A 13,139-nucleotide genomic window follows, 5' to 3' on the forward strand; every position below is an offset into this window, starting at 1 on the left:
TCTAAAACTTTACATTGTTTTATTATGAATGCAGGTTTTTTGTACATAATTCTATATTTGTAAGTTCAACTTTCATGATAGAGATTGCACTACAGTACTTGTATTAGGTGAAATGTAAAATACTATTTCTTTTGGGTTTTTTTTTTTTACAGAGCAAATACTTGTAATCAAAAAAAGTAATAAAGTAAGCATTGTACATTTTGTATTCTGTGTTGTAATTGAAATAAATATATTTCAAAATGTAGAAATCCAAAATATTTAAATGGTATTCTATTATTTACAGTGAGATTAAGCACACGATTATTTTTTCTAATTGCACACTTAATCGAGAACTTTTTAATCTCTTGACAGCTCTAAAAAAAAAAAAAGGGAGTTGATTACTAACTAGCCAAAGACATACTCAAGTGGTTACTGTGAATGAATATGTGTGTGAGAGAATGAGGATGCATAGGCTTTAGGGATATATTTTTATTTTTTTTTTGCAGTGTGCTCCATGGGACAAAGGCTACCTTTTAGTTCTGTGTTTTTACAACATCTAGGACAGCAAAACAGGATCCTGATCTATGACTGGGGCTCCTAGATCGCTATGGTTATACAAATTCAGAGTAGACTCAATGTATCAGATTTCTCAAGCACTGTGATGGTGCATAGAGGGATGCTCTTTTGTTTAACTAGGTCTCAAACCATAATGATGCTGTACAATTTAAAAATTAACACCTTGAATGGCACTCAGAAGCAGCTGGGAAGCCACTGGGAGCACATAACAGAGATATAATGTACTCACACTGACCTGCTTCATAAAATAGAGTTGCACTAGTTGAAGTTTATCATTAATCTACAATGATAGCCTCAAGTAGCAAACAGTTGGGATTCAGTTTGTGTTTTGCCTGAAGGCCCAGTTGAGCTCTTATTTGATTAGAATTGGTTTATCTATACCCAAAGTTTACCAGCCACAAATCAGGCAAATAAAGAACGTTCTATAATAGAATGGGTAAGAGGAACCCCTCAAAGTCAAAAGGAAGATGGAAACATACTGATTATTTAAGGACTTCCTTAAACCTTTGGAAGACTTGATTTGAGAACCACAGTATATGCAGCCATTTTCTCCTACCTTCTGTTGATATGCGTTTCTTTTTGCAAAAATTCTGAGATTATAAAAAGTTGTTGATGAAATTCTGGCTGCACCTAAGTCAATTGGGCCAGGAATCCATCCTGTTAATTTATCCACAAGCATATTAAGGATAAACAGCATGAACTATGGGTATGCATTTTTGGAAATCTGTACAAAGATAACTGTTTATTTACAAGGTACTCTGGTGGAGAGCTGGAGAGAAGATATGGATACAATGGACTCTTAAAAGTCGGTAGAGGGTAGAATTTATTTGTATATCTTATTTCTACAAGATGACATTTTTCCTGATTTACTGATGATAGCAATACTCTTGCAATTTTTTTTGCGACTCTCATAATATCTGGAGTTTTTCTGTATGCCTCAGCTCCTGGAATCAAGTGTCTCACTGAAAATTTCAGCTTTCATTTTTTTAAAGTAAGTTTCTAGCCTTTAGAGTTGTGGAGAAAAGCCTCAAAAGGTGAACAGAGCTTATTTCACTGAAACAAAATCTCAATATGCTCAAAATTTCAAGAGGCTCAAGTCTGCAAAGCAAATAACAATCCAACTTATAAAAAAAAACCTCTCACGATGTTAAAGCCCTTGAAATTGGAAATCTTGGATCTTGTTTGTAGTCATTACAAATTCATATTTTCTGAAGATATGTTTCTTATTGAAAGACTGATGATGGATCTTCCTGTTTAATTATCTGTAACTATTATAAATCCTGTCTTTAATTATGTTTCTTTGAAAGGTACACAACATTTTTACTCAAGCTATTATTTATTTGTACTACATTAGCATCTAGGAATTCAACCAAGACTGGGGCCTGTGTGCGAGGCACTGTACAAATACATAATCAGAGACTGTCCCTGACCCAAGGAACTTGAACAAGACAGACAGCTTGGGTGAGGCCACAGAGAGGGGAATTGACTTGAACTAGGTCATGCAGCAGGTTCACTGGCAGAGTTAGGAATGGAGCGGAGACTTCCTGAAACCATCCAGTGCTCTATCCATTAGATAATGCTTCCTCCTTGAAAAGAACAGAGTTAAAAAGAACAAACAACAATTTGTGGTATATGTGAAAGTTATTTCCCCAATAACAAAGTATTCTCACATTACTTATATAAGGCTTGATCTAATGCCCACTGAAGAGAATGGGAAGATTCACACTGATTTAAATGGGTGTTGGATCAGGCCTATGCTGATCACACTAAATTTGCCTTTTACAGAAATTCATGAATTTCCCACTCAACAATAACAAACAAAAGTGTTCAAATTATTTCTGTGTAACAATTATTTTTTCATATATTTAGAACAAAGTGAGTATGTTCTTTAACTGTCCTAGTTAGGAGGCTGAGCTATTGATGTTTTTTTGTTGTAGGCCAAAAATTACTTCAGACATGGCTGACACACCAGCGGTGACAGATGACAAATTGCAATGGTCGAACAGTTCTACTACTGAATATTTGATTTTAATATACAAAGACAAGCATCAAGAAAAAGGTTTAAGGCACTTCAAATGCTCAGCATCCCAAGATCAATACTTCTTCAGGAAGAAAAGATTCCTTAACAATTTAATGAGTTTCCTACATATGCATTTACCTTCAGCTACGTAAAAGACAAATAAGCAAACACCTGCTTTTTCTTTAAAAAGAAAAAGAAATCTACAAGAGAAAAAGTCTGATGTGACAATCCCTTTTCCTGCTTTTGATAAAATAACCACAGAATGCAAATAAGGGCAGAAAGCATCTCACTTAAACTGTGGATGAAAGGAAAGGCTTAGGGTGAGTACAAATTATTGCTCAATTTACATCTGTTTTTTAAATAGATTTCCTCTGAAGATTTTAATCAGCACTTTATTTTTGTTCACAAAAGCTTCTTTCAGTTCAGTGTTCTATTTAAACACCTCCATAATAAAAAGTAACAAGAATTGCCAGTAAAGCCAGGCTGACAGACAGCATCTTCAGTCCACCTCCTTCTTGCTGCCAAGGAAGTTGCATCACCTTCCTGGAACTCAAGGATGCTTTTTCTCGGATTCCAGCAGAAGGGCATGCTTTCAAATTCAAGCCATTTTCCAGCACATATCTGAACTCCTGTGGAGAAATACAAGAACTAGATTAAGCTTGCATGTTAATTATATTTGATGATGTATATCAAGTACAAAGGAAATCTCCTCTTAGTAATAATGTCCCTTTTAAAGTCAAACAATACTTCAGTCTGTATTGCATTATTGAATTCTCCTTGTTTATCTTGTTCATTTCTCAGATATGGTGAAGAATTTGTGCTGATGCCATACTGAGTCAGTCTCTTCAGTGAAATTAATTTCCAAATCAATAAAACTGTTAACAGCACAGACAAATTGCTTGGCAACAATGTCAAAGAGAAGTTGTTTGGGAGGGTGTCTTTTTTTGTTTTGCTACCCTCCCACTCTTTGGTTCCTTCAAATGGGACTGTATAGCTAGCAATACAGCGAAACAACAACATTGCCATTTTTTCCACAGCAGGGCCCTGCAAATGTCAATCATTGTGTCTATCCCTGGTGTGCTAGCTCAGTGATGTTCCAAAGTCCTCCCCCAGCACTTTCTCCCTGACCCTCACGAGGCAGCTGTGCTAAAACACTTACCTTCTTGTTCATATTGAGTCTCAAGATCCCCTGCTAGGGCTGCTATTACCACTGTCAACGTGATTAAAAGCACCAACAGTCCTCACTAGCGACAGGATCTATACTGTAGCATGGCACGCTGAGTCGCCATTTCAGGCTTAATTTTACCATTCAGATTTTAAGCTAATGGAAGTGTTCCTACTGCAACACATATCTAGTTCAACAGAGTTTTATGGTTAAAAATCAGTATCTGTTTAAATGCCATCAGAATACATCAGCAAGAAGGTGTAAATGATGGAAAAGAGTATAAAACAAAGAAGATTTACTAATATGTTGTCATAACATTTAATTTTTTCATTGTTTATTTTGGCTTATGCTTGGTTTATGTTACATTTTTTCCTAGACTCATTTTCTCTCTTTCAAGAATTTCTTTAATAAATTGGAATGAACCACTCGGATTTTAACTTCTTGAAATCTCCCATTTTAAAATATTTTTGGAGAGTCACCTTTTGCCCCTCACTTTTTCTACCTGGGTATCATTACCTTTACTTTCCACTTGTACTACCATATGCCTGTCTGACCAATCATACAGTACATTCTTAAGTAGCTGTAACAAGATTGTGTGCATGTTTGTCCATGGCTAATATAGCTCCTGACTCAATACAACAAATATAAACCACTGAAGGTGCCTGCCCACATCTAAGTGGGACAGCACAACCTAAACAGTTGACTTGCAGCCTGCTTCCTTTATCCACTCCAGGATTAAATACTGTTATAGTATTTGTAGAATGAAAATGATTAAAACTGCTTAGATAAACAAATATCAAAGGGGCAAAATGACAGCCTCAGGTAAGTGCTTTAACATCTGAGGTGTTGTTAATTCAGAGTGCACACAATGCTAGTTGGAGGATTACTGACCATGTAACCTGTGAAATGAAGATGACTTGCTACATGTACTGTAGGTAAAAGATTGTCAGGAAGGAAGCAGAAGTAAGTCAACAAGTATATTGGGACATAGTGCTTTCCAGTTAAAGCATGAAAACTCAAGGATTCCAGGATTGCATCACTACATTGTGAAGAATGTGTTAGCTTTTCACCACAAAATATTGCATGTGTTGACGGATATTGCTCTGTACTGATAGGTAGAGTAATTAAAATCTATTCCTAAGGAATCTAAAAAAATAGTAATTGGCTACAGCTATTTTATTTCAAGAATCAAAGCTACTTAACCTTTACATGCAAAATAAACTGGAAACCACAGAAAACCAATTATTAAGGTTTTTATTTATCTGAAACAAGCTACCCAGTAATATACTTGTTTTTAAGACTGGTCAAAGTTTGGAGGAAAACCTCTCTTCGCCTCAAACTGCATGTCTTCAAAATTCTACTCATCTGAGGCAAATCATGTCTTTTCATGGCCACATAAAATATTAGGTGTTTTTCATACTGTCGGTTAGGTAGATTGTGCAAACAATCAAAACAATTTATAATCTGCAGTGCTGTGTATCATGGTCGGCCGCAGACACATCCCTCCTATTCCCAGCCCCAACCTCCACACACTCCAAACACCATGACTTGCGAGGGGAAATCTCCCCCAATCAAAAATACAGGTTATTAGGGTCCTTTTAGGTCTGCCACTCTGGCCCTTTTATCTTGCATGAATGGACTGGAAGAGGATAAGAATTTCACTTTTATTTGACAGCACCATTCCAATAAGTCTGATTACTGAGCTCACTTACAATCCTGCATTGCATTAAGTTTATATGGTGGGATATACCATAGTGTCTTGTTTGTGAGAGTTTTGATCAAACGTATTTACTTCCAAGAAAATCTTCAAGGCACATATGTAAGATTCTGAGTTTGTCTAACTTTCACCATACATAATCTGCATCCAGTGGAAGTATAACATTTCCTTAAATCTAGTTTGAATGGATTTTCATAAACTGCAGGAATTGCAAAAAAGTACTGTATAATGCAATCAAGTGAAATTCAATAGGAATAAAGCTAGACAAGAGTCTGTTTTTCATCTGAAAAATATTTGGATTAAATACACAGGTAACTTTATTAGGCTTTTAAAATCACATAGCACATGTATAAAAAGATGTGTGCCATAACTGAGTCTTGATATTATTTTCCAGACATAAGGAATTCAGAATTAAAACAGTTGGTAACCTCATAATTAATAGAAATATTTCTCCCACTAATGAGAGAGAGAGAGAAGGGGAAAAAGTGGGGAGAAATTATCAAACACAAATGCAAAAACAGCCACTGTGAGTCTAGCATCTCATATTTCCGCTGAATTAAGTCTTTCATCTTATTTTGGCAACAGCAAAGTAAACACAAGACTTTGCTAATAAGGTATAATATAAATTATTAAACCATCTAGCATATGATCAAATGCATTTCAGATTATTTTCTGAATAATTCTGCCCTGACAACTGCCAGGAGTAATATATTTTGGGTGCTCTTGTACAGCCACATTGATTGCTGTCTTTCTGATACTCTAGTCCCTGACTGAAATACATACATCAAAACCGAAAGTTTGGCATCTGCCAGTCACAGCCTAGCTTTTTTTTTTTTGGGGTAAGATCTCACTTCATGTTTGTCAACAAAGACATGATAGCTACTCTTCAGCTGTGAGCTGAGGTTTTAACGGATTCAAAATATTTCTTATATGCAAATTTCCTTTATGGTTCAGGGCATTGTTAGAGCTTGAAGTGTTAGCTAACTACAGTAAAAAATTATTTGACTGAATATATCTCAAGATAAATTAAACTGCTGAATCTTTTATTCCAACCATGCAGTACTATAGGGTTTCTCAAACTTTATTGCACCGCGACCTTCTTCTGACAACCAAAATTACTACACGACCCCGGGAAGGGGGACTGAAGCCTGAGCCCCAGCACCCCAGGCAAGTGGGCCAAAGCCCAACCCGCTTCCTTGGGGGGCACCAAAGCTTGAGGGCTTCACCCCTGGGAAGTAGGACTCAGACTTTGGCTTCAACCCTGACTCCCATCAAGTCTAATGCCAGGGGGTCACGACTTACTTTGGGGACCCAACCTACAGTTTGAGAACCACTGCTGTATTACATACACTCTTGTACCACTTTGTCAAAAAATAGAGATCTTATATAATCACGCACAACAAGCATATGTGAAAAATTAAAAGAAAAAACATTAAAATATGCATTATACATTATATGCTGTAACATACACTTGGGGCTCTTATATTTTGGAAGCATTTTCATGATTTTCAAAGCAAACAATTACAAAAAGGTCCTATAGAATATATTAGAAAATCATATCCCTCCTATCAAATTCTACTGGATAGTTATAAACATGATAAAAAGGGTAACATTTCTTATTTGATTCTACAGATTTATAGAAGTAATTTCTATGGATCCCCATTACACATTTTTATAGAGCCCCATATATTTAATCTCTACCAAATTCTATAGGCTTTTTCCATAAGGCCAGGATATGATCTTAAGAGATGAAAATAATCTGCATATAAATTAATTATCTTTTTCCAAATGTCATTAAATAATCCTCACAATGCTAACAACCTGTGGCATCCTTGCCATTATGCATCTCAAGTAACATGCAGTGCTATTTAGTTGGAAACAAAAAAATGAATGCAAAAAAAGGAGTTTCTGTTGCAACTTTTCAGTTCCCTAACTTAAGTGTGTTTGGGGCAGCTGATGTGCCATATGTTTCCATCTGTAAAATCTTACAATCCTCTAACCTAAGAACTGACTGATTCCAGATGCCCATTCAAAGCTAGGTTAAAGTTTGCTTATTTGTTACAAGAAATGGGAAGTCTTGAAAAATAACCAAAACAGCAAGGCACTTTTGAAAGAGGAATTTCACTTTGTTTATTCTTTTAATTACATACATAGGAAGGGTGGGGGAGAGAATTGGACACAGGGTAAAATACGTAATTAATTAATATTTGTACTCAGTAGAAGGAACAGAGGGAGCCTCACTACGTTTTGGTAATATGCTTTGATTCTTACTCAGTTACAAAATGAAAATAAATTCATGAAAGCGTCGCACAAATAGACTGCAATCTGTAAACCTGTCTTACTATCCATAGATAACATTCAAATCACTGAATCTGACCCGGTCAGCTTGGGTCATGACTACCACTAGAAGCTTGCCTGTGGCCAAACACAAATAAAATGTTTATTTGATAATGAGAGGTCATGCAGAGACTGACTTTAAGCAACAATGTGTCAGTTTCTCTCAGATCTAACAGTTTCTCTGAGATTCATTGTCCATTATGAAGATCAATTTTTGTTCTGCCCTGCCCCAGCCCCGCATATCAAGACTGCAGCCACATCTTGATGCTTTTTCTTCCATAACATTTCCAAGATCTGGCCTCTTCTTTCTGTCAATATAGCTGCCACATTCCAAGCCCTTAACTCCCATCAACCTACTCCTCTCTGAAATTTTCCATGCTGTGTGTCTGCCTCAGGCTGAATTTTTATGAATAAATGAAAAGATCTGATAAGGAGCTAGGAGAGAACAGGGGGCATGCTAGGTAAAGAGAGTGGGAAACTGAATAAGGAGCCCAGTAGGTAGATTGGTACTAGCAGCTGGTGGAAACAGGAATGTGGATGGAGGAGTGGGTCAGAAATACATATTCGATAAGGAGTTGGAAGGGGAGGAATTGGGATTGGCTGGACAAGGAGACTGGAATGGGGAGTCTGGAGGAGTAAGACTGGGCAAAGAGACTGGGACTGGAATGAGAAGCCAGAGCAGTGAACACTGGGACTGACAAGGTGAGCAGAATGGGACTGGGATGTGGAATATGTTGCTGGGGAGCTTTGCCAGCCCATCTAAACTGGTACTTAGATGATAAGGGATCAGTAGTAGATGCAGAGGAAGCATATGGTCTCTTCATCCGGAACCTTGACTTCTTCCTGGGTTGTTAATAAGGTCTCTGGAATCCTGAGAATTAAGTGGGGTGGGATTTTTGAGCCATTTCGGATCTACTAAACTTCCATTTGTTTATAGGTGTGTAAATCCCCAGGGATCTCAACGTGGCTCTGGAATCCTTAAGTGTGCGCAAGGATTCAGCAAATAGCCTGAGGCCATCAAACGGAAGGTCCTCAACTGTGTTTTGGACCTCCCTTAGGAATCCAGACAGTTGGGGCCAGGATGCTCTCTGCATGACCACTACTGTAGAGACAGATCAAGTGACAGCGTCACCTGCATCCAGCGAGGCCTGCAGAAATGTTCTAACCGTTGACCCTTGTTAATAGCAGCCTAAAATGGGTCCCACTGATCAGTCAGCAGATGCTCAATAAAGATGGTAAATTTGGCATAATTTGAGTGATTGTACGTTGCCACATCACTCAATAGTTCACAATCCTAAATTAAAGAGTCACAGATAAATAGGTTTTTCTGCTGAACAGATCAAGGCATATTTGGTTCTTAACATATGGTGTGGCCTTCTTGTGGTGTTGTCTGCCACACTCATTCACTGCCTTCATAAACAGGGTGTTCAGTGCTGGATGGGTGAACAAAAATTTAGGGTCCTTAGACAGGACCTTTTACACGTTGGTGATATCATAGGGGTCTGCCAGATGGATTTGGCAGGATCCAACAGGGGCTTATTAATAAGCAGGGCAACTCAGGTAGAGGGAGTGCACTGAAGGATATTAAGCAAGTTATGTTGCAACTCCCTAACTTCTTCCAAGGGAATCTGCAATGTGCTTCATTAATTCCTGGAAATAGCTGAGGTCATCTGCCATAGTTGGTATGGGACGCATAACTGATCCATCTGGGGAAGACGAAGTAGTATTTGTTTCAAGAGTAGCCTCTTTATCTTCCCTGGCCTTCTGCTCCTCAAAGGATTCTAGTGCCTGAGGTAGAGGAGGAGGGATAGTTTGAGTATGGGAGGATCTTCCCGGGTAGTCCCCAGAAGAAAGACTAGGAGTATGCGAAAATTGCTGTTGATATGCAGCCAAAGGATCCCAGTATGGCTACTGTGGGGGGCGGGTGGTCCAAAAGTCATTGGGGGTGGCATCCACTGGTCACTGGTACTCAAACCAGTTCGGGGGAACACAGGGTCATCTTTGGTGTAACGTTCCCCTCTTTTCAAAAGTCTCAGGTGGGAAATCCCTTGTTTGAAGTGAATCTTAGATTGAGACATGTGAATTGGAAGAGAGGGAGCTCCAGAACTCTCTGAAGGTGTTGGAGAATCAAGCAGTACCAGGGAAATATCCCATCTCTGAAACTGTGCCTGTCTTGATACTGATAACCTTTTGGTAACCACTAAAATGGGAGTCACCGATTCCTCCAAAACAAGGAAGTTCTGGGATAATCTGAACTTCTGTGTACTGGGGGGAGGTTTGAAGGACAGGGCACCATTCCATTTTTGGTAGTGAGGATATAAGTCATTCTGAAAAGTCCCTTCTTGCTAAAGTAGTTGGTACTGATGAGGATGCCTGGAGAGGCACCAAGACCATATGAAAAGTGTGTCTTCCTGGTACCGAGGCCTTCTTAGTGGTTGATTTTGATGCAGATAGAACTGAAGGAGCTGTGGATACTGTTCTCTTAGAGGCGGAATGCTTCACTGATGCAGTGTTCTGCTTTTGCAGTATCAAAGGTCTTGGTACCAACGCATGCTTGTTGCTCTTTTTCTCTCTTTTTGCCCAGAGATCTAGACATAGGATTGGTACCAAGAGTGTCTGGAGCCTCAACCATATTCAGAGTGGATTGAGAGGTCTCTGCAGTGGTCTTGCTTTGTGGGGACTAAGGTCTTTTTGAGGTAGTCTCCTGCGGAGAATGGCTCCACTTTCTATGGGTCTTCTCTGGATTTGCCTCAGGTAGTCCCACATGAACGTGCTAAAGTTGATAGGGCTCTGTGTTCACTCAGAGATTGATGTGCAGGGATGGGTCTTCTGACTCGGATCTGAGGTCTGCTGGAGAGTCTCAGTTTTAATAAAGCAGGCTAATGCACATCCTGAAGCCAAGAAAGAAGAAACTGAGGGTGGTTTGCCCGTATAACCATATATAGGCTTGGGGCATGGCACAAGGAAGTGCAGGGCTCATGTGTGGGCCGAATGGGCACTACTACAGTAGAACCTCAGGATTATGAGCACCAGAGTTATGAACTAACCAGTCAACCACACACCTCATTTGGAACTAGAAGTATGCAATCAGGCAGCAGCAGAGACCAATAAATAAATAAATTAAATAAAAAAGCAAATACAGTACAGTACTGTATTAAATGTAAACTACTAAAAAATAAAGGGAAAGCAGCATTTTTCTTCTGCATAGTAAAGTTACAAAGCTGTATTAAGTCAATGTTAAGCTGTAAACTTTCGAAAGAACAACCATAACGTTTTATTCAGAGTTACATTTCAGAATTGTAAACAACCTCCATTTCCGAGGTGTTCATAACTCTGAGGTTCTACTTTACCAAAAATCTCCAGTTAAAGGCACAAAGGTTGTGAGCCTGAAGTGGAGCACTCATCAGAACCTTACTCAAAGAAGAACTAAATGTCTATGTAGACAAGCCCTTAAAGTGCTTTTAGCATTTAAAGCCTGTTCTATATTCTCACTCAGCATCTTTATATCTTAAGATAGTTGTGAACTGGGTGGCCTTTATTCTGCCTTTGCATTAATGTATTTAATTAAAAAATGACTTATTACTGGCCACTTGTGACCTCAGTAATAATAAAAAGTTGAAGAACGTATTGAGTGCACATTCAGTAATGTTAGCTAAGGAACAGGATAGATTAAAGCTTCCATATAACCTAGTAGCCTTAGAAAAAGTTGTGACAATTTCAGCTTGTTCTTAATAAAACAAATACAGTAATTGGTGAAATTCACATACTTTATTAATTTTGGGAAGAAGTAACTATGTGCACAGACTGTTGTTTTATTTACATCCTTTATACTCTCTCAGAATAACAAGATTTAGCTGGGAGGTTTATAGCTTTCACCTCTGTAATTCCAAAAACTCGGGTTTTTAATTATGCTTGGAAGCGTAGTGAGGGACTTAGTCAGTTTTCTGGTACATAGTGGACTGACATAACTCCACTAGCAGGGATGACGCACATCAACACAAATACTAAATAGCATTAATATTGCTGTTCCTGTAACCTGAACATCAGAGGCATTAGACAAAAAAGTACATGGATTTTTCATGTTACAAATTTCATTTTTAAGTACAGGCATTTTTATATTTGTTTACACTTCCAAATATTTTTACTAGGGGTGTTGATTAATCGCAGTTAACTCACGTGATTAACTTAAAAACATTAATCATGATTCATCGCAGTTTTAATTGTACTGTCAAAGAACAGAATACCAATTGAAATGTATTAAATATTTTGGATGTTTTTCTACATTTTCATATATACACTGTATTCTGTGTTTTAATTGAAATCAAAATGCATTTTTATTACAAATATTTGCACTGTAAAAATGATAAACAAGAGGAATAGTACTTTTCAATTCACCTCATACAAGTACTGTAGTGCAATCTCTTTCACTTTCACGACAAACTTACAAATGAAGACTTTTTTTTGTTACATAACTGCAATCAAAAACAAAACAATGTAAAACTTGAGAGCCTACAAGTCCACTTGGTCCTACTTCTTGTTCAGCCAATTGCTCAGACAAACAAGTTTGTTTACATTTACAGGAGATAATGCTACCCTCTTCTTATTTACAATGTCACCACAAAGTGAGAAGAGACATTTGCATGGCACTTTTATAGCCGGCATTGCATGGTATTTACATGTCAGATATGCAAACATCTGTATGCCCCTTTATGCTTCGGCCACCATTCCAGAGGACATGCTACCATCTGATGACACTTGTTAAAAAAATGTGTTAATTAAATTTGTGACTGAATTCCTTGGGGGAGAATTGTATGTCCCCTGCTCTGTTTTACTCACATTCTGCCATATATTTCATGTTATAGCAATCTCGGATGATAACCCAGCACATGTAATTCATTTTAAAAACACTTTCACCGCAGATTTGACAAAACACAAAGAAGGTACCAATGTGAGAATAGTTACAGCACTCGACCCAAGGTTTAAGAACCTAAAGTGCCTTCCAAAATCTGAGAGGGAGGAGGTGTAGAGTATGCTTTCAGAAGTCTTAAAAGACCAACACTCCAATGCGGAAACTACAGAACCTGAACCACCAAAAAAGAAAATTAACCTTCTGCTGGTGGCATCTGACTCAGATGATGACTCAGATAATGAAAATGAACCAGTCCACACTACTTTGGATTCTTATCGAGCACAATCCATCATCATCCTGGACGCATGTCCTCTGGAATGATGGCTGAAGCATGAAGGGACATATGAATCTTTAGCACATCTGGCACATAAATATCTTGCAATGCCGGCTACAACAGTGCCATGAAAACGCCTGTTCTCAATTTCAGGTGACATTG

General features: G+C 38.1%; 1 protein-coding gene across 1 annotated transcript in view; it reads right to left on the reverse strand.

Annotated features, from left to right (window-relative positions):
• Positions 1-2,949: 2,949 nt before the first annotated feature.
• CDKAL1 (CDK5 regulatory subunit associated protein 1 like 1) overlaps positions 2,950-13,139 on the reverse strand; it is a 618,432-nt gene continuing 608,242 nt past the window's right edge. The window contains 1 exon segment of the mRNA XM_043508315.1: positions 2,950-3,204. Coding sequence (XP_043364250.1) covers positions 3,010-3,204 — 195 coding nt within the window. The 3' untranslated portion in view covers positions 2,950-3,009.

The sequence above is a fragment of the Dermochelys coriacea genome, chromosome 2 (assembly GCF_009764565.3).
Source record: "Dermochelys coriacea isolate rDerCor1 chromosome 2, rDerCor1.pri.v4, whole genome shotgun sequence".
NCBI lineage: Eukaryota > Metazoa > Chordata > Testudines > Dermochelyidae > Dermochelys > Dermochelys coriacea.